This window comes from Sylvia atricapilla, chromosome 12 (genome assembly GCF_009819655.1).
Source record: "Sylvia atricapilla isolate bSylAtr1 chromosome 12, bSylAtr1.pri, whole genome shotgun sequence".
Classification (NCBI taxonomy): domain Eukaryota; kingdom Metazoa; phylum Chordata; class Aves; order Passeriformes; family Sylviidae; genus Sylvia; species Sylvia atricapilla.
In genome coordinates this window covers 18,940,604-18,959,247 of record NC_089151.1, presented here as the reverse complement: position 1 = coordinate 18,959,247, position 18,644 = coordinate 18,940,604, and the positions used below count along the sequence as shown (strand labels likewise).

At 37.8% G+C, this 18,644-nt stretch overlaps 1 protein-coding gene across 1 annotated transcript in view; it reads left to right on the top strand.

Moving 5' to 3' along the window:
- Nucleotides 1-17,773, top strand: part of CEP89 (centrosomal protein 89) — a 36,390-nt gene extending 18,617 nt beyond the window's left edge. The window contains exons 16-19 of the mRNA XM_066327960.1: nucleotides 517-658; nucleotides 1,946-2,035; nucleotides 12,367-12,536; nucleotides 16,466-17,773. Coding sequence (XP_066184057.1) covers nucleotides 517-658; nucleotides 1,946-2,035; nucleotides 12,367-12,536; nucleotides 16,466-16,688 — 625 coding nt within the window. The 3' untranslated portion in view covers nucleotides 16,689-17,773. The remainder of the gene's footprint in view (nucleotides 1-516; nucleotides 659-1,945; nucleotides 2,036-12,366; nucleotides 12,537-16,465) is intronic.
- The last annotated feature ends 871 nt before the right edge of the window (nucleotides 17,774-18,644 follow it).

Here is an 18,644-nt window from a genome sequence, read left to right as displayed (position 1 = left end):
TGTATGTTTTCATGCTCACTTTTCTGTGTCCATGTGCAAATTAAGAATATATCTTTAATTTAGTAGTTAGTAGTTAGCTATAGCAAGTAATCATTAGTTGTACTCATCTGAAAATTAGATGAGTAGGCATACACTATTTGCAGTTCGTTAAGGGTAAGACTTACACTATTTGCAGATCTTCTCATGGACCTGGTTGCTTAGAGATGAGTTCACAATATTTTAAACAGCGAAGACAATATTATTGTCCTATATCTTAAGAAATATGAGCTTGTAGCCATTCACAAATTGTTCTTTTGAATCATTGTTACTGTTGTTATTCAGATAACATATTGCAAAGAAGAAACAGCCCCAAAATTTGGAACATAATACTATTGGCACTGCAAATATTCTGAGCCAGTGCAGTTTTGGCAATATGTGTGATTTTTTGAGACTTGTACATGTTGATTTGCACGTGATACAAGTTTTTTAAGGCCATAGCTAATTCCCAATCTAAAGATTTTCCTTTTTCTTTTATAGACGATTAAAGAAGAAAATAGGTCTTTTGCAACTGCAGCTGGAGGAATCAATGGAAAAAGAAGTCACAGCCCATCACTATCTAACAAACCTTATTGGGCTGGTGGAGAAGATAGCTAAGGAACGTGATCATCTTGTATTTTTGGTAATTACTGTTAAATAATTAATATGACCTAATTGATATTTCACACAGTTGTCATGCTACTGGCACAAGTTATTATTAATCTGAATTATCAAAGAATAAAGCTGTAATTCCAGTTTAAGGATTTAGCTCTATTTAAGTAGAACTTTAGCAAATAGGATAGGAGCAGTGAAAGATTTTTTTTTTCTAGAGGAGTAATTAAATGCAACTATCCTTATTTCTGGAGGTAATATAATTAAGCCTTAATTCACATGAGCATTGTTGTATGCAATGCAACATATCAAGTTTAAAAGATTTTTTTAACCTAGTTTTAGAAGCTGTTGTTGACCTACATATATTTAAAAATAGGACAAAATCATAAAATTTTAATGTTTGTTTTTGAGTCTAAGGGCGGACTGTTGTCCTTGAAGTTATTTATGGACCTTCTGCTGTGGATGCATATTATTGCTCCTCACTGGTTAACAGTCATTTTGACAGGCTGATTCAGAGTTTTTGAGTTTCTTTTTAGTGCAAGTGCCTGTCATGGAGGTTTCTGGGCTTTTTGTAAGCCCATTTTGTTTCTTTTACAGACACGGGGCATGATTTCAATTTTTCATATTTATACTCTTGTCTTCAAATTGAATCTGATATAATTTCACAAAACTTTGTTGAAATAAAGCTTCTTTTACTTGTTGTTCAGTTAGTAGACAAAGGTTGTCATCAGCACTGGATAAAAAGATACAGCAGTTAATAATTCCTAATTTTAGAAGAGGAACTATGGTGACACAACTCAAATCCTTGTCCACTACAAACTGGACTTCAGGATTGTGAAACTGGGCACAATAAATGTCTCCTAGAAACTGGGGGAACTGATTCTTAGATCCCAATCTCTGAGAGATCTACTGTTAAATATTAAGCATACCATATTAGAAATATCCTTGGCCTGACAATTTCAAGGGCTTGTTTGAGACCATATTGTTAAATGTGACTCAAAGGATGAGTCTCATGCATAAAAATGGGATCCCTATGTATACATAGATATAGCTGTAGAAAAAAACCACAGAATTGGTTTGGTTTGCAGTAAGTATATTTCATTTCAGAATAATACTGCTTCATAGTATTAACAGTCAGTTGACAAATTATTAATGAGCTGTTATGAGAATAATTTCTAGGACTCTTTATCCATGTTGGTTCTTCAGAGTGTTGGAGTTCAAAATGGAATTGTTGTGTCTCCCTCACTGTATGCATTTTGTCTGCCCTGACAAAAACACAGAATGGTTACATGTAGCTTTGTATACTGCATGGTTCCAGGCCAGATGTTTGGAAAATGAGAATCATGGCGTTCTCAAGAAAATTGTAGAAGGCAGTCTACGCTTAGGAAGACTGGAAGAAAAAGTTAAGGTAAGCAGTGTTTCTAAGCTAAGTATCTATTGTGAAGTGTTTGGGTTTTTTAATGAGAAAAGTAGTTAATCTGTGTCAGTGTTTTAATGAAAGACTTATGTATAGATTAAAAGTTTTCAAAACCAAAATAGATCATCATTATAATTTTCACTAGTGTCTTCTTCCATTGTATTTGTGCATTGCATATCTACCAGATCATCGCGTTTGCATCATTACCTGGGGAATTATGACTGGTTGTAATAATACTAGATTATTTATATTTCATTTTTTGCTCTATATTGAAACCCAAATATTCTCTCTTCTACTTTTTTGAGGCTATACCACTGCTTCAACTTGAAGTCCATTACAATTAGATTTGGAAGAGTTAAAAGTGTTATCTCAAGTGTACAGTTAGCATCAAGTACTTTCTTGTGACCATAGGGTAGAAGGTTGAGAAACTCAGAGGATGTTCAAACATCTAGCCTAGTTAGAGAATACATTATAAGTTATCTTTCCAACTCTCTAAACAAATAAAAAGCACAGTATGTCATTGCAATAGAACAGTGAAATAAATTTGAAACATTTATGTTTCAGCATTTTTGGTGCTACCATGATTGCTTTTACTGTAATCTTAAAGAAAAGAAAGGAGAAAGATACCTGGTATATTGGTTTCTGTATCTAGAAAGTAATGTATATATTACTTTCAAAAGCTGTTTTGTATTAAGTCAAGTTTGTTCAGTTTATCCTAAAGCAGAGAGTCTCCATGTTGTACTTTGCTAGTCAAGACCTCCACTGCTATTCCTGTATCAAATGACACAAATGTGCACCACCACTATGTCAATGGAGACCATCTCCTTCTGCAATTTCATTGTAAGGATCAATGCAGCATAGCAATCAGCAGCAAAGAAAATAAATGAAGTTGTAAGTGTAAAGAAAGAGCAGCAAACTGAAAAATAGCTTGAATTTGTAAGGAACCCTTCCTAAAATACCTGAATGCATGAAACACTACTGTAAAAGATTTACGTAATTATACTAATAAAGCCATAAAATATTTTTAGCTTTTTTCACTATCATTCATGTCTAGCTCTGCTACTAAGACAGTGGCTTGTATTCTTGTGAAATGTAGATCTTCTGCAATATAATAGATCTGTGACTACTAAGGATAAGGGGTAGAGGAGAGGTTGGCATAAAATTAAGAACATTTACATGTAGTGAATTTTAAGTGCAAAAACAAGTTACAAAATCTTTATCCACTCTTAATGGAAATTAGAAAAAAGTCTGTAAATAAAGTTCTTAAATGTGTTTCTATTTAGCAAAAGTAAGATTATTCTACTTGCAAAACCTTTTCATTTTTTATTTTTGTCAGTAAAGCAGGGGATTTAAACAGTAACACAACACCTACAAATACCATATGCTCTTTGATTATTGTATTAATGAAACTTTTCTAAAAGCTAGTATGATTTATTTCTTTTTTGCTTCAGGAAATCACAAATTGGGTAACTGCCCTCTATTGAGATTCAGAATAAACCGCTTATGAAGTATTTAGGTGTAATCCATCTCCAGTGATAATAGTACTTAAAACACATTTATTTTTCTGAAAAAGGTGGCACAGTTATTGATAATGTCTTAGGCTAGTTCTTATCTTAGAAAAGGTTATTTTGCCTTGGTCTTCAGATATTTCTGATAGATACAAGATATGAAGTACAAATTATGTCGTATGAAGTAGAACATAGAGTTCTCAGGTTATGAGGAGAGAAAAGTTACTAACCTACAGCTTTGAGCTACTGACAGACTCACACTGTAGACACTTGTATTTTCTATTTTTTAGATATAACTACATATACTTATATTTACCGTTTGCGGAGTTTGTTGTCTTGCATCTCAGAAACACAAGCTCATCCAAAACTCTTACAGGTCAGAGGCAAGTGTGTGTGTCTCAGAACATTTTTCTGGGGCTTCTTTCACCTCATTTCAAATCTTTCTTGATGGAAGGAAAGAAGGAAGGCTATGTGGGACAGCCATGCTCCACTGGAAACACAATGTGTCCAATGTGGCACACACTCTCTCTGAAGTCAGGTCATTTGCACAGGCCTTGCACATAAAAGGGGATGTGGTCTCCTGATGCAGAATTCTCCCTTTTAATTAATTCTTTTGGAGAAAGTAAATTTTAAAAATCCTATGGTTTATGTTTTTCTTTGCAAAATCTCAAAATAAATCAAGATTTAGCAGACCTGTTACTCAAGACAAAAATCTTTAAAGCTAAATAACAAACTATTGATAAAATAAAACCCCAAACCATGTCCATAATTGTATACATAGCTTTATGACATATTTTAAACTGTTTATGCTGAAGTTATATAGCAAATTAAAATTGATTCCTTTTATAAATACCCATTTTTAGTTTGGAATTTGGCAATTAGTGTAAAACTTCATAAAAATTCATTCACTGTGCAAAACATTTTGTAGATTACCAGTAGAACCACATGAAGTTTAGAGAGTAATAGAGCAATATCAAATAAGTTGAATACACAATAAATAATTTCTGGGCAGGAACTGTTGTTAAGGAAACATAATTTACTTCGGTATTTTAGTTCTGAAAACTTTTTTAGGATCTGGGGAACTCCAGGCCTGTCAGCCTGACCTCAGTGCCTGGTAAGGTAATGGAACAGATCACCTTGAGTGCCATCACACAGCACCCACAGGATGGCTGAGCAATCAGACCCAGCCAGCGTAGGTTCAGGAGGGCAGGTCCTGCCTGACCAACCTGAGCTCCTTCCATGACCAGGTGACCCACCTGGTGGATGCAGGCAGGGCAGTGGGTGTTGTCTGTTTCGACTTCAGCAAGGCCTTTGACACTGTCTCCCACAGCACACTCCTGGAAAAGCTATCAGCCTGGGGCTTGGACAGGAGCACTCTGTGCTGGGTTAGGAACTGACTGGATGGCCGGGCCCAGAGAGTGGTGGGGAAAGGTGCTGCATCCAGCTGGGGACGGTCACCAGTGGTGTTCCTCAGGGGTCTGTGCTGGGACACTGATCAATCCTGTGTAATATCTTCCTTGATGGTCTGAATTGAGGGGATTGAGTCCACCATCAGTGAATTTGCAGATGATGCCAAGCTGAGAGCATTGTTGGTCTGCTGGAGGGTAGGAGGGCTCTGCAGAAGGACCTGGAATGGTTGGATGGATGGGCAGAGTCCAATTACATGGAGTTTAACAAGTCCGAGTGCCAAGCCCTGTATGTTTGCTACAACAACCCCCTGCAGTGTTACAGGCTGGGGACAGTGTGGCTGGACAGTGGCCAGGCAGAAAGGGACCTGGGGGTGCTGGTGACACAGCTGAACATGAGGCAGCAGTGTGCCCAGGTGGCCAAGAGAGCCAATGGCTTCTGGCCTGGGTCAGGAATGGTGTGGCCAGCAGGAGCAGGGAGGTCATTCTGCCCCTGGACTGGGCACTGGTCAGGCCACAGCTTGAGTGCTGTGTCCAGTTCTGGGTGTCTCAGTTTAGGAAGGACACTGAGTGCTGTGTCCAGCTCTGGGCCCTCAGTTTAGGAAGGATGTTGAGATGCTTGAACACATCCAGAGGAGGCACTGAGGCTGGTGAGGGGCTGGGAACACAAACCCTGTGAGGAACAACTGAGGGAGCTGGGGTTGTTTAGCTTGGAGAAAAGGAGACTCAGGTGTGACCTTATCACTCCTTACAACTCTGTGAAAGGTGATTGTAGTCAGGCAGGGGTCAGTCTTTTCTCCCATACCTTTAGTGACAGGACAAGAGAACACAGCCTTAAGCTGTGCCAGGGGAGGTTTAGGCTAGACATTAGGAGAAAATTCTTCACAGTAAGAGTGACTGGGCATTGGAACGGGCTGCCCAGGGAGGTGGTGGAGTCACCGTCCTAGGGGCTGTTTACGAGAAGGCTGCATGTGGCCCTCAATGCCATGGTTTAGTTGATGAGGTGGTGTTACATCACAGATTGGACTTCATGATCTCAAAGGTCCTTTCCAACCTAGTTCATTCTGGGATTCTGTGAACTGGGAGATACTATTCAGTGCCATGGTCAGCATGCTAACCTGAGATAGCGCACGGGCTGGGGTTCCCTGGGAGGTCGCTTTGTACTTCCATAATTGTAATTACCAAGCAGTTTGATGATCCATGGTAAGAATCTGAGGAAGCAGATTTTTCTGGTATTAAAACTAGTTCTTTTCAGTCAGAATTCCACACTGTTTTCTCTTTTACTATGAGCTTGGACACAATTTTTGTCTTACCAGGGAGTCCTTCAACTTCATGCAAAAAGGACAGCTAACACAGAAAATTCGGTCTTTTTAATGAGGCATTTTAGTCAAACGTCTAGTACAAATTCTGTGAAAACAATCAGGGTTTTGGACTTAAAAGTGTAAATAGTAAATCTCTGATAACAGAATTTGCATTCCACTTCATCATTAGACACCTTTTCCTTTCCTTCACTGCAAGTGTAATTAATCTTTAAATTATACACACACTGTTGAAAAAAAGAATTTAGATTACAACAAGTTCATTATTATCAAATAGAGATTCAGAATTAATTTTGTTAGTCACGAGGTTTTAGTAAAAACAGAAACAACCTTTGTGTTGAAGATATCTACCATCTCACATCTCCTACTGTAACTGCCCTCATTTTCATGCAAGTTTACAAAACCAGCCTTAATTTTTTCCCTACCATCTTGCTACCTTTGCATTTAGAGTACAAAATTGTCATTGATGAAGAGGAAGCAATAAATATTTATTCCTAACACTTCCTGATCACTGAAGAGTTGTGTATTTCTGATCTGTGTGTACTCATTGCACAACAACCTGTTTGTATAACCAGTTGCTCATGTTAGCACATTTGAAGAAGACAATGTTCCTGTTAACAGTGTTCCTTTGCCATGTTCCTATCAACATTAATCTGGACTTAGGGTGCTTTGTGTCTGAAATCAGGAGACCATGGACTGATTTGAGTCTTGCTTGCACTCTGTTCAGAGTACTCATTCTGCTTTGTTAGACTCTAGATTTTTCCAGTATGGGACCCTTCAAAATTCATGGAGCAGCCACTTAAGAAACTGGTTCCATTATTTTTTTGTCAGTCATAAAGATGGACTATTTTTTCCCCAAATCTTTTAATTATCAGGGCAGGAATTCATCCCTATTTTTGTCCTAAGTTACCAATTGGGAAATACAAGGGCCCAGGTAGTGCAGCATATAATATTGCAATACCTGTTTTCCCTGAATTCCTTTCAATCATTCCCTTCATTCATATGTTCAAAACTTGTCACATTTTGTAATGTTAGCTGATGTATACAAAGAATCTCTAAATTATTCTGGTGTATGTCACTGTTTTGTATAATAGGTAGCTTATTTCCCAGAGTTAACCACGTTTGTATAGAAAACCAAGATTAATCAAAATTGAAAAGAAATGCGTCCATCTTACTGGCTAGGAAACATTGGATTCTGTTTCACACCTTCTGTTTTCACCTTCTATGCAGAAAATTTCACATTAGTTATTAGACACCAAAGTGATGTTAGGTTAAAGCCTGAAATTTATGACAATAACAAACTAAATAGTCATGTTTCCTACAGCAAAATTTTGTGTAAATAGAGTTCCTGACAGGAATGGAATTGTGTTTGTGTGTGTTTGGATTATTAGTGTTTTTTTGTTTGTTTTTTTTTCTTTTGTTTAAATAACCTTTCAGTTGTATAATAAAAACTAGAGAAATTGGATTTGGTTGCTACCATCAATATGTTATTTCTGGAATGAGAGATTGCACATGATGGCAGATCACTAAATCTATGTAATTTTAATGGATTTTTTTTCCAAACCATATCTGATATCTACTTGTATCACCTTGAGGCAGAAGAAACATTATCAGGTTTAATAAGAATACTTCCTACTAGAGTTTGAGGAAGGAGAACAGACTAGAAAATCTCTGCCAGAAGCAGTGGGATTATAAGTAAACATTTAGCATTAGCACAATACAGTACCTTAAAAAAGTTTGTTTAGTCTTTTAAACTTCTTAGGATAAATCTGAAACGTAACAAAAGCAAATACTTTCTAGAAGTTGCTGTGGTGCTATAAGGTGCTATATTTGAGTTGTTCATCTCTCTTACTATTGTAGCCGTGCTTTTTTCATAAAGTTTGTAAGACTAAGTTACTTGCTGTGTTGCTCAGAAAATGGATTTTGCTTTGCCCTATCCTTCCTCAGCTCTCAAAAGCTTGTTATTACCATGGAAAATCCCAGTTAGAAGTTTCTAGCCTTTTGTAGTGGTTTGAAAGCAAAACCAGAGAGAGACTCCAAATCAGAAATACAGTTTAATAGGAAGAAAAAAAAAGTAAAATAAAATAAATGCAGTGATACAGAGGATCATTGACAGAGTCAGAATACAACCTGAGCAGGGTGATGGAAGCAGTCCAGGTGAGAATGTCTTCTTGAAGCAGTGATCCCATAGAAAGGTCTGATAACTCTTGTCCTCTGGGAATCCAGTGGGTGAGGACTGCCTGTACTGCCCCAAATCCCAGATTATATCCAGGTGAGAATGCTTGGCTCCTCCCCATGGGCGGAGCATCTCACAGTGGGATGATGACTCCTGCAGTTGGTCCTTGATGGCCCATTAACCAGAGAGAGCTCTTGAGGGAGTTACCTGTGAGTGATGGGCAAGGCATTGATGGGCCATTAACAGAAGGCAGCCCAGAGGGAGGGGGCCTGGGAAAACACTGTCCCACCTGGCTTCAACAGCTCATGAAGATGGGGACAGAATAAATACTTTGTGCACATCCTACACTGCAACCTAGGACACCTTCCTGGTTTATAGATAGTTTTAAAATTTTACAAGTTCAGCCTACAACTTCAATAAATGGGGGAAAGATTAAAGGAAACTCAAGGCTTCTCCTGTATTTATGCAAGTTCTGTATGGGAATAGAATACTTAATTGTACCCCTCTTTCAAATAGGAAAAGAGAATTAAGATAAAAGTAGATTAGAGATACCTAGGTTAAAGAAATAGAATAAGATAAAAATAGGTTAAAGAATAGAGTAAGACAAGAGTAAGGAAGTATCCTGTATGAAGTGATTTCTTTAGTAAGCTAGTAATTTTAACAGTATTCCAATTTTAAATTTGTTTCACAATATTGGATTAATTTGCAAAGTGTTTCCTGCTCATGGCATTCATGAATGAAGCGAGGCTTAAGTAACAGATATATCAATCTGCTTTTCTTGTGTTGGTTTTATCTTAAGTCTCAGTCTTATTCCGTTTAATACTAGACTGTTTTTTGTCAAAGGTCATGTACTGACAAGTTTCTCATACCTTTGGACATATAGTTTTGAAGAATCCCCAGTATAAATCTTTTCCCTTTTTGGTTGCTTTCCCAACTATTTACTCTTCATCTCTGTGCCAATGTCAATGTGCAAATTGCTTATTTACTCTAGCACATAGTACTACAGATTAACTTTTCCCCAAACAATTAACATTGACTTTGTTGGCTTTGAATTAAAAAGTTTCTACAGTTTGTCTACATCTTTTTCACTGAGAATAGAGGAAGTATTTTATTTTCTATTAACATCACAATACTGTCTGACAAAACTTTCACTAAACCTTCTGAATAAATAGGCTGTCCCTTTCCTGCTGTCACAGTCCAGTTGTACTGGGAAAGTTATAAGTACAGGCACTGTTATCATCTACTACTAAAAAGGAATTTCCTCCCCCAACCGCCATATATGATTTTTTTATACAGCCCTGAAGATAATTGTCAGTGATCTTAATTAAAGTATTTTAGAGGCTTTTAGCTGCCATGGGAGAAAATTGGCAGTGTTTTGTAGCATACAGTAAAAATTTCATCAGTACTCTCATTACAGGGCTATTCTGTGATGATCATACTTAAAACACTTTTTATAGACAAGGGGGACAGTTTTCTTCAGATAGTAGTTTGCTCTCTTCTGGAAGGGACAATACTAAGTTTACTGGTAAAGGATGGGAGAAAAACAACACAACTGATGGAAAATAGCTTTGTTACTTCAGCAAATGACTAGATCATTACATATATCATACCCAGCAGCCTATGTTTGTATGAATAATGTTATTCAACTCTTTATTCAAAATTCCCCAACTTTCATCTTGTAATGAAATACACAAGGTGTAACAGAACTTCAGTGATGAAGAGGATGCCTTCCTGAAACAACTTCAGATGGGAGTTAATTATGTCCTCTTCAGTACCAGCACCTACATCCATGATCATTCCTCATGCTGCTTACTGTGTACATGGGATGCCATGACCTTGGGCGTGGAATACCTTATCCAGCTGTAGAGGAAAATATTTTGACTTCCACCTATGTGTTAACATCTTCTTCCTGAAAACTATTATCTCCACCAGTCTGTTTGCTGCTACCTGCTTCACTTAGAGAACATTCATAGCTTATCTTGAACAATTCAAAGGTAGTAGCCTGCTGTGAAGGAGCTGTAAGTGCCAGCAGCTGCTTGCGTCAGTGTGCCCAGAACCATCCCAACCTGCCCAGGCTGCATTTTACACAGCCTTAATTATAATCCATCCATAGAGGCAGGATCAGAACAATGTATCCCTCATACACATATACATCAGACTATAATCATATGGACATAAGAAAAAGGTGCATTTTTTCCCTCTCTTTTGGCTACCATTGTGCACATGGGACTCAGCTGCAGTTGGCAGAGTGGGAGTGCAGAACCAACAGAGGCAGCTGTGGGATTGGGGGAACAGAGCCTGAAGCATCTCAGGCAGAGTGCAGCTTAAAACACAAACCTCAGCTTAAAACACAGGTCACCCTGTAGCTGGATGGTCAGTGACCATGTGATGAAAAACAGGGTTTCACCAGTGCTACAATTCACCAGCCTTCAACGTGATAAAACTGAAAGAGGAAGTTTTCTCTTGTTCTTTGACATTCTTATAGGCTTCTGACCTACAGAGGGCATTTCAGGTCCCACACTTGGGCTGGACCTGATAAGTGCTGGAGCTTTTACTGTCAAGGGGAAGGTTCAGCTGCTTCCCTATACTCTGCACTTCCTCCAGGCTGCCTCTGAGCAACCTTCTGTTCAGAAGGAACTTGTTTACCTTTAGCCTTCCATAACATTACTCTGCATTTTGGAGACTTCCCTGGGAATCTAAAAAAGTTGAGTGATGTTACTGGTTAACTTGCAGGCTTCTTATTCTTCTATTAGAACAGTCAGGGAAAAGTTAGGATAAAAACCCTATATAAGTCAGCCTTAAATATTGAATTACTAATATTTTTGGTAAATATTATCTATTGTTATCCTATTACCTCTAGAAAATTAAACTTCACAATGACTCATTTTTGCAAGAGCTAAAAAGGAAACACTCTGTGGAAAGGACTGTATAGCCTTATGTACAGCACATCTAAAAATGCCATTTTTAATTCCTCCAAAAGGCAAATTCAAATTTTTCTCCCCTGATTCAGATGAAGATAAAACCTTAGTTACTAGCACCTGAGATAAAACTTTATATTAGCAAGACATAAATAGCAGTATTTTCAAAGCTTCACTAGATTAGTTTACAGTTTTATTAAAGGAGGTATTTCCATCCCAAAACTCTGCTCTATAGCCTGTAGGAAATATCACAATCTGCAGAGAAAATAACAATTTTAGCATTCTATTTGTAATCATGAGAAAATAAGTTAATATTGGAATTTGGTATTGTCAAGAGCAGCAGCATCTAGAAATGTGTATCAATACACAAACCAGCTTTCAGTTTCTTGTGTGCTTATGCAATTTAATGGGGTTGTTATTTCAGAAACCAGAATTACTTTGTACAAAAATAATTTCTTATTTTGAGATGAGACCAGTCGTTAGTTATCATTTAGTTATTATAGCCATTAATCAAAAAATCACTTGTGCTTCACTGAACAAGTGGAGTGTTACATGAAGCAGCAAGTGAAGCTATTCTTCCTCTAGTATTAAGATTAAACAGCTAACAAAACAGAAACACTTTTTCATGGTGTGTACTGATAAGTATGACTGTTCAGCAAGTGTAAGCAGTGTGCTATAAAGCATAGCTTTGTATCTTGGAAAACAAACCTTTTTTTTGCAGGTAATTGTGTCCACTATAAAACAAACATACAGCAGGGTGTTCATTGTACACACTAGTTTTATATGCAGAACAAAATGAAGTGTAAGTCCTTCAAATTAACAAATAGGTTAAAATACCCCATTCCTGTAATGCAACCTAACTGACATAACTGAGCAAGGCAGCATTAATGTAAAGATTCAACTGAAAATCAGTATCCCTGTTTCTTTTGTTGGCAATGACTTGTCCTTACTTCTCCTATAATCCCACTTTTTTCTATGAACTTTAACCCTTACAGGTGTATAAAAAGAAAGTGTATGGGAAGCTTGGAGATATCAGTCTCAAGATGACCGAGCAGGAGAAAGAATTTGAAAGGAAGACTGCTCAGTATGAGCAAGAGAAAGAGCACCTGCAGCGTCTGCTGCAAGACAAACAGGAAACCCTCAATGAAGTGCTGGAGCAAAACAGGTGAGTGGGGCACAGCCAGGAGCAATCCAGGTAGGCCTGACAGGTAAAGGGACAAGGAAAAGCACCTGCACACAGTCACCAGTGCTTGCTTTGCAGCAGAGTCTCCTGTGCTACATTCTGGGTCACTTTTCTTACTCAAAAGTAACGCACGTGTAGACAAAGAGATGTGTTCATGTGCTGCTTCTCTCATTCTGTTTTTAGCAAGTCTGCATCCAAACTAGCATGGGCTTTCATCAAACATAACAGAGATGACCTGCCTTTGAAATTTTCTCCCCTCCTGTATTCTTTCACCTCATAACAAAAATCAGAAGTTCCATTTCTTACCCATTGCCTCCAAGGGATGAGAATTTTTCTACTTGGCTTTCAAAGTAAAACACATATAGATATAATTGATAAATAAAAGCTTTTAAAGCTATGCAAATTTCCCTTCCTGGAAACTGCTCTGTAGAGCATCTCAGTAATTGCAGCTAATAAATAAAAGCCTTTAAAGATACACTGATTTCCCTTCCTGGAAGCTGATCTGTAGAGTCGCTTCAGTAATTACCGCTAATAAATAAAAGCTTTTAAAGATACACAGATTTCCCTTCCTGGAAGCTGCTCAGTAGAGCCTTCTCAGTAATTACATCCTTTGCTAGACAATACTGCAAATTCACAGCAACCTTTCACCTAAGTGAAAGTATTCAACAGTATTTTGTTCTTCAGGCAGCTGATAAACACATCTTTATTCGTCACTGAATAACCTGGAGAGATATCAGTATCACATACCTTTCCTCAAGGAAGTGGTCTGAGATATAAACAAAGTTCATGATGTGATCCTAGGGTAAAAAACAAGTCCATAAATGTTTCCAGTCTTATTTGACAGGACACTTACCTTTATGAGGTTCTTAGGTCGGAGTTATATTTCGTAAGACTTCTGCAGAGGAACAGTACCTGAAGGTAGTTACAGCTGCTGTGCTTTGGATGCAGAATGTAAGTTTAAAAGTGCATTAAACTGTCCTTGGAAGAGGGTCAAGAGTAGAACAGCTTTGCAGTTGTGCATAGGCAACGAGGAGGAGCTGTCTTATCTGTGAGGTGACATGTGAAATTATAAACATAATAAAACCTGTTGATCTTTGTGATAAGGAATATTTTAATAAAGTGTTACAGGATAGATGAAAATGAATTCTTGAGCCAGCCCAAATAAGCTTCTGGGATTAAGGCTGGATGAATTTAGTTCAATAAGGGTAGAAAACTCTTTTTAAAAGAAGAATCTGCTTTCAGAATCTACTTCTAGTAATTTTTTCATCTTCAAACATCAGTGGGGCACTGGCATTTTGCTTACTCTCAACAAGTTGTAAAATCCTTCATTTTGCTAGGTTAGGGGTTGAATGAAATTTTTATTTCTACTCATTAATAATAGCCTACATTAATAAGAAATGAATGTAATGCCTTTTGTCTAAAAATGTCTGGAAATGCAGATGAAATTTTTATATATGTATCTAAACTGAGTATGTATCTAGTTTTAAATGCTAAGTGACAAAGACTTGTGTTTTAAGAGGCAAACCAGCTGTAGAGGCAAGGAAATTTTTGTGTTGGGAAAAATGTACAGAGCATCAGCAGCTGTAGTAACCAAGCTGCTCTGTAATCCAAATTCCTGAAGGGAAGGGCAGTTGTAACTAGCAAGAAGACACCCTCTCCCCAACCCATTCTGCTGAATGCATTTTTAAATTTCAATCAGGTCAAAATTTTCAAACAAAATCCCCTTGTGTAACTACACTTGGGATGCCACTGCTTCTTCTCAGATGCTCATGTGAAAAATAGCTGAACTCTGGAGCAGAATGTTGTGCCACACTGAAAAGCCTGACCTGTGCCTGCAGTGTGCTGTGTTTCAGCAGGGGCAGCAGCTGCACTGCCCTTTCTTGGCAGCAGTGTGCTCTGACTGCTTATCCCAAAGCCAAGTCAGTTAGCACTCTCTGGCTCTGCACCTCTGTTTAAAAATTAGTCCTCCAAGAAGAGTTCAGATAAACCTCTAAAAGCATCTGTTTTCTTGCTATTTGAAGTAATTTTGACCATGAGGATGCTTTAAAACAAACCTCTTTGAATTGGTTTTTTTTTTTCTGAAATCAATGCAGTTGACATTAAGCTGAATGTATGGACTGGAAATAGCAATCCTATTTGTCAGGTATACTGACAGCGTTAAAGTATAATTCAGGACTTGCTGATCTTTAGTTTCATAATCTTACTTGAAATATTCTATGCCTCAGGCTCATGCAAGCATAAACAGTGAAACAACCTTAAAAAGCTAAAGAAGTCTCAATTTCAGAAATCAGTGCATGAAATAAACCCTGGGTAATGATCTGTACTACAATAATGATAAACCAGAGTAAGCTCTCCTGTATTGTCAAACATAAGAGGGCTGAGCACAGTGCCTGAAGACTCCTATTGGAGACAAGGGGCAACAGAGAACAGGGCTGTGTCCCTATCAAGATATACAAGTTCACTTAAAACCAAGATGCTGAAAATGTTACAAGATCACAATACAGAGGTCAGCCAATGAGTGAAACAGGACTGCCAGTTGGGAGAATTCAATCCTGACATGTATATGCCTCACATTTCCCCCAAATGTAGGCTGAAGATAATGGTAAATGCTGTTGTGTAAAGCATTTGAAGCATATTCTGAGCACTGGTAGTGTTAGACAATCTTATCCCATCTCAAGGAGAAGTATACTTCATAAGAACAAAGTCATCTACAGTTTTGGTGTTTGAAAAATGAGAGATTACTTCTTAATGGCTTTTTAGTGACTTGGCAAAAATGGAAGGGTCCAACTCATTAACTGTGGCTGCTCACATTCATGGGCAGAGTCTTGAACTGTTAGCCAGCTGTACTGCTTTCACCTGCCACCTTTTGCTTTAATTCCATTCTGAATGGCTACTCATCTTTTCCACCACAGAAGTTCATTCCTAGCAGTATGTACAAGAATAATCTTATGCCCTTCTCCATAATTTTTCTTTAATCTTCCGTCTATATATCCAGTCATAAGGTGAAATACAAATTGGGCTGGTACTATGTCTAGGCCACTTTTCATCCCTTCATTCTCAGTGTTATCCACCACAAAGGATTCTGTAAGATGTACTGATTCTCTATTTTCTAGTGTACACCTTTTGTCTACAGTGTAGACTGTAGTATTTAATCTCAGGACCTTTATGTTCTGCATTGATTTCTTTTTTTCTCATTTTTAGAGCCTGGTATTTGGGACAATTTGTATAGAAGGCTAGCTCTATTCAGTGCTTCAGGCAATGTCCTCAAGGGAACTCTATTAGTCTATTGTATTAAAACGTGTGCTCATTTTCCATGCAACAGCTATGCTTTCCACATTCATTGATCATCATTTCTTTATTATTTTGTATTTTGACATACACTAGGAGTCAAAGGAAACCCAAGCTCTTGGGCTTTGTTTAACTTCTATGTTTATGCCAGTTTTGTTTGGCTCCCACAAAGATGCCTTAGCTGAGCACAGAGTCACCTTCTGATCAGACCCTTTGGGGCACAGTTCTCTGGGCAGAAGGGGCAGTGTCATGTGAGAGCTGTGGTCACAAGGGAGCCCCAGTCAGTGGAGAGTGGTAGTCACAGTATTTGGGTCTCACATGCACTGCTCTTTGTGCAGACTTAATCCAACTTGTTACGTGGGTCCAATAATGGGTAGTTTTACATGGATATTTTTCTGATCATATTCTATTTGGCATTACATTTAATCAGCTATTTAATTACATTATCAGCTATTAAAGCTACCTCTCAGCTTTTTCAAAAGCAAAATAGGAATGAATTTCAGTCAGACAATTTCAAGCACTTAAATACAGACAACTTCTAATTTGCTTATCCACATGCTGTATGCAATTCTATACTGCTGAAGCATTGTTAAAGTTAGGATTTCTCTTCATTTTTTCCCTAGGAAAACAGAAGGGGAACTTGAAATCATGTGGGAATCCACAGCCAAAGAAAACAGGAGAATGAAAGAACTCTTACATAAATCCCTAAGGAAGAACAATGTGCGGAGTGCTGTCGTAGTTCATGAACCACACTCTCAGAAGGACCTAATTTATGGACATGATTTTAGCTATTGTGATGTGAAAACTTCATCCCCTACTGAAAATGAAATTCAGCAAGAATGTTAGTCATAGGAATCTGCATCTCATCCAAGAAAGAGAACTTGGTGCCTGAATTTGACTTTTTCAGCCACACAAGATGTAATGGAGTAAAGGTTTACTGTCTTCAATATTACTGTATTTTTAAGGTCATCAAAATGACAACAGCATCATCTTTACTTGGACTGTGAATAATGTAAATCTAGCCTAAAATATTACTTTGCTATTTGAAGAAAAGGCTATTCCTTCTTGAGACGAAATGTGATACAGCTTCAAGTTAACATGTAATGACAAGTGACTAGTTAACAGGATAAGCAGCTGGTAAGCTTGGTGTTTAGCACTGGTAAGTTTGGTATTTAACACACCATGCCACAGAACAAGTCAACAGCAAGACAGTGCTTCTTAAAATTAAAAGGACAAGTTTCAGTAAATTCTTCCTAAAATGCCAGATAGAGTATGATACAAGCTGAAAATAAAGTGTGGCTTGTACTTTTTGACTTCCTAAAATGTAAGGATGTCCTTATACTAGGTCATGTGCCAAAAATCTTGTCACCTCAAGGACAGAGAAAAATTTAACTGTGGAGCAGACAAGACTGAAACATCCTCATGACAACTGCTGGTGCCTGAATGCACAACTGTCCACTGTGTAGATGTACAGGATCCCTGTAGGTGTTGGGAAGCTCCTACCATTTTTTGGTTTGTCAAGGGGATGAGCTGCCAGCACAGGATGCAGCTCTCCTCCAGATTGTTTTGTTCATCCTGCTTCGGATTCAGTGGCTTCAAGAGGCACCCAAAGTATTCTCTGAAGCAGTGCTTATTGTACATTCCTTTAGATTATTTATGTGTATTTGTCTTAGCTTTCAGATTTGTTGATTTTTCAGAATATTGCACATCAACTTTGTAATAGCATGTATTACTATGATGTGACTTTATTTTGGATTTACATATAACTTGCTGGATCAGCTTTTTGGTGTTGCTTCATTTTCATAACAAAATGTAAATGGTACCAGAAAACTGTAACAATACGAAAAACATGTAATTGTCATAGTTGTGTAGTATTAGAAACAATGAATGCATTGGCTTTGAAATGAAATAAAATAAAGAAATAAAAGAAATACATAATGTTTGTGTCTAGAAAGGTTCCTGCAGTGTTTTCCTTCAGGTAAGGCTGTGACTCAGCAGAATTTATTCAGGACAGGGTGGGGACAGCACACCTATCACACCATGATGTTCAGGGACAGGTGGATGGACAGCTTTCATGGCCAAGTTCTGCAGTACAGTGCAAAGATTAAAAATTTACAGGCTTTCAAAGCACTGGCAGAATCTCAGTGCACTCAGATACTAACTACCCTGATTATAGGATACCACCGAAGTAGTTAAGTCATATATATGCAAGCAAATTTTAGGATATGCTTTAATGACACCCCTTTAACAGGCATAAAATGAGGGCAACAACCTTACCAGTTCATCAACATGCAACTTCAGCATGCCAGAGTCTTTAAGACACTGATTAACAGAACTACTCTCTTATCTGCACACTTTTGGTCTCTGCCCGGACACTTTTTAAGAGCTGCACCTTCAAATCATTTCATTTTCCTGGCTTTTTCAACTTGATTATTTTAGGACTCTATGCCTCAACATAACAACCAGAAACTATTTTTAAGCACGGTCTTAAATAACTTCATTAACATGTGAAATTGTTGTGGGGGTCTAACTAAACCAGTCCTGTCTCCTGTCTTCCTTGAATTTGAAAAAAAACCTAATTTGAAATGTTGGGGTCTGAAGTACCTCTTCAGATAAGTTAGACAGGCATACGCACTCCTCTCATTTCCACACAAGCTCCAGTCTGCAGGTGTGCAGACTCTGGAAGAGCATCAAACATGGCAATACCCACAGCTTTTCATCTTTCTAAAGGCAGGTTTGGAAAACGAAGCCTTTCATGTTGTATTTTTTAATATCAGCATCTCTGAATGTGCAAATACAATC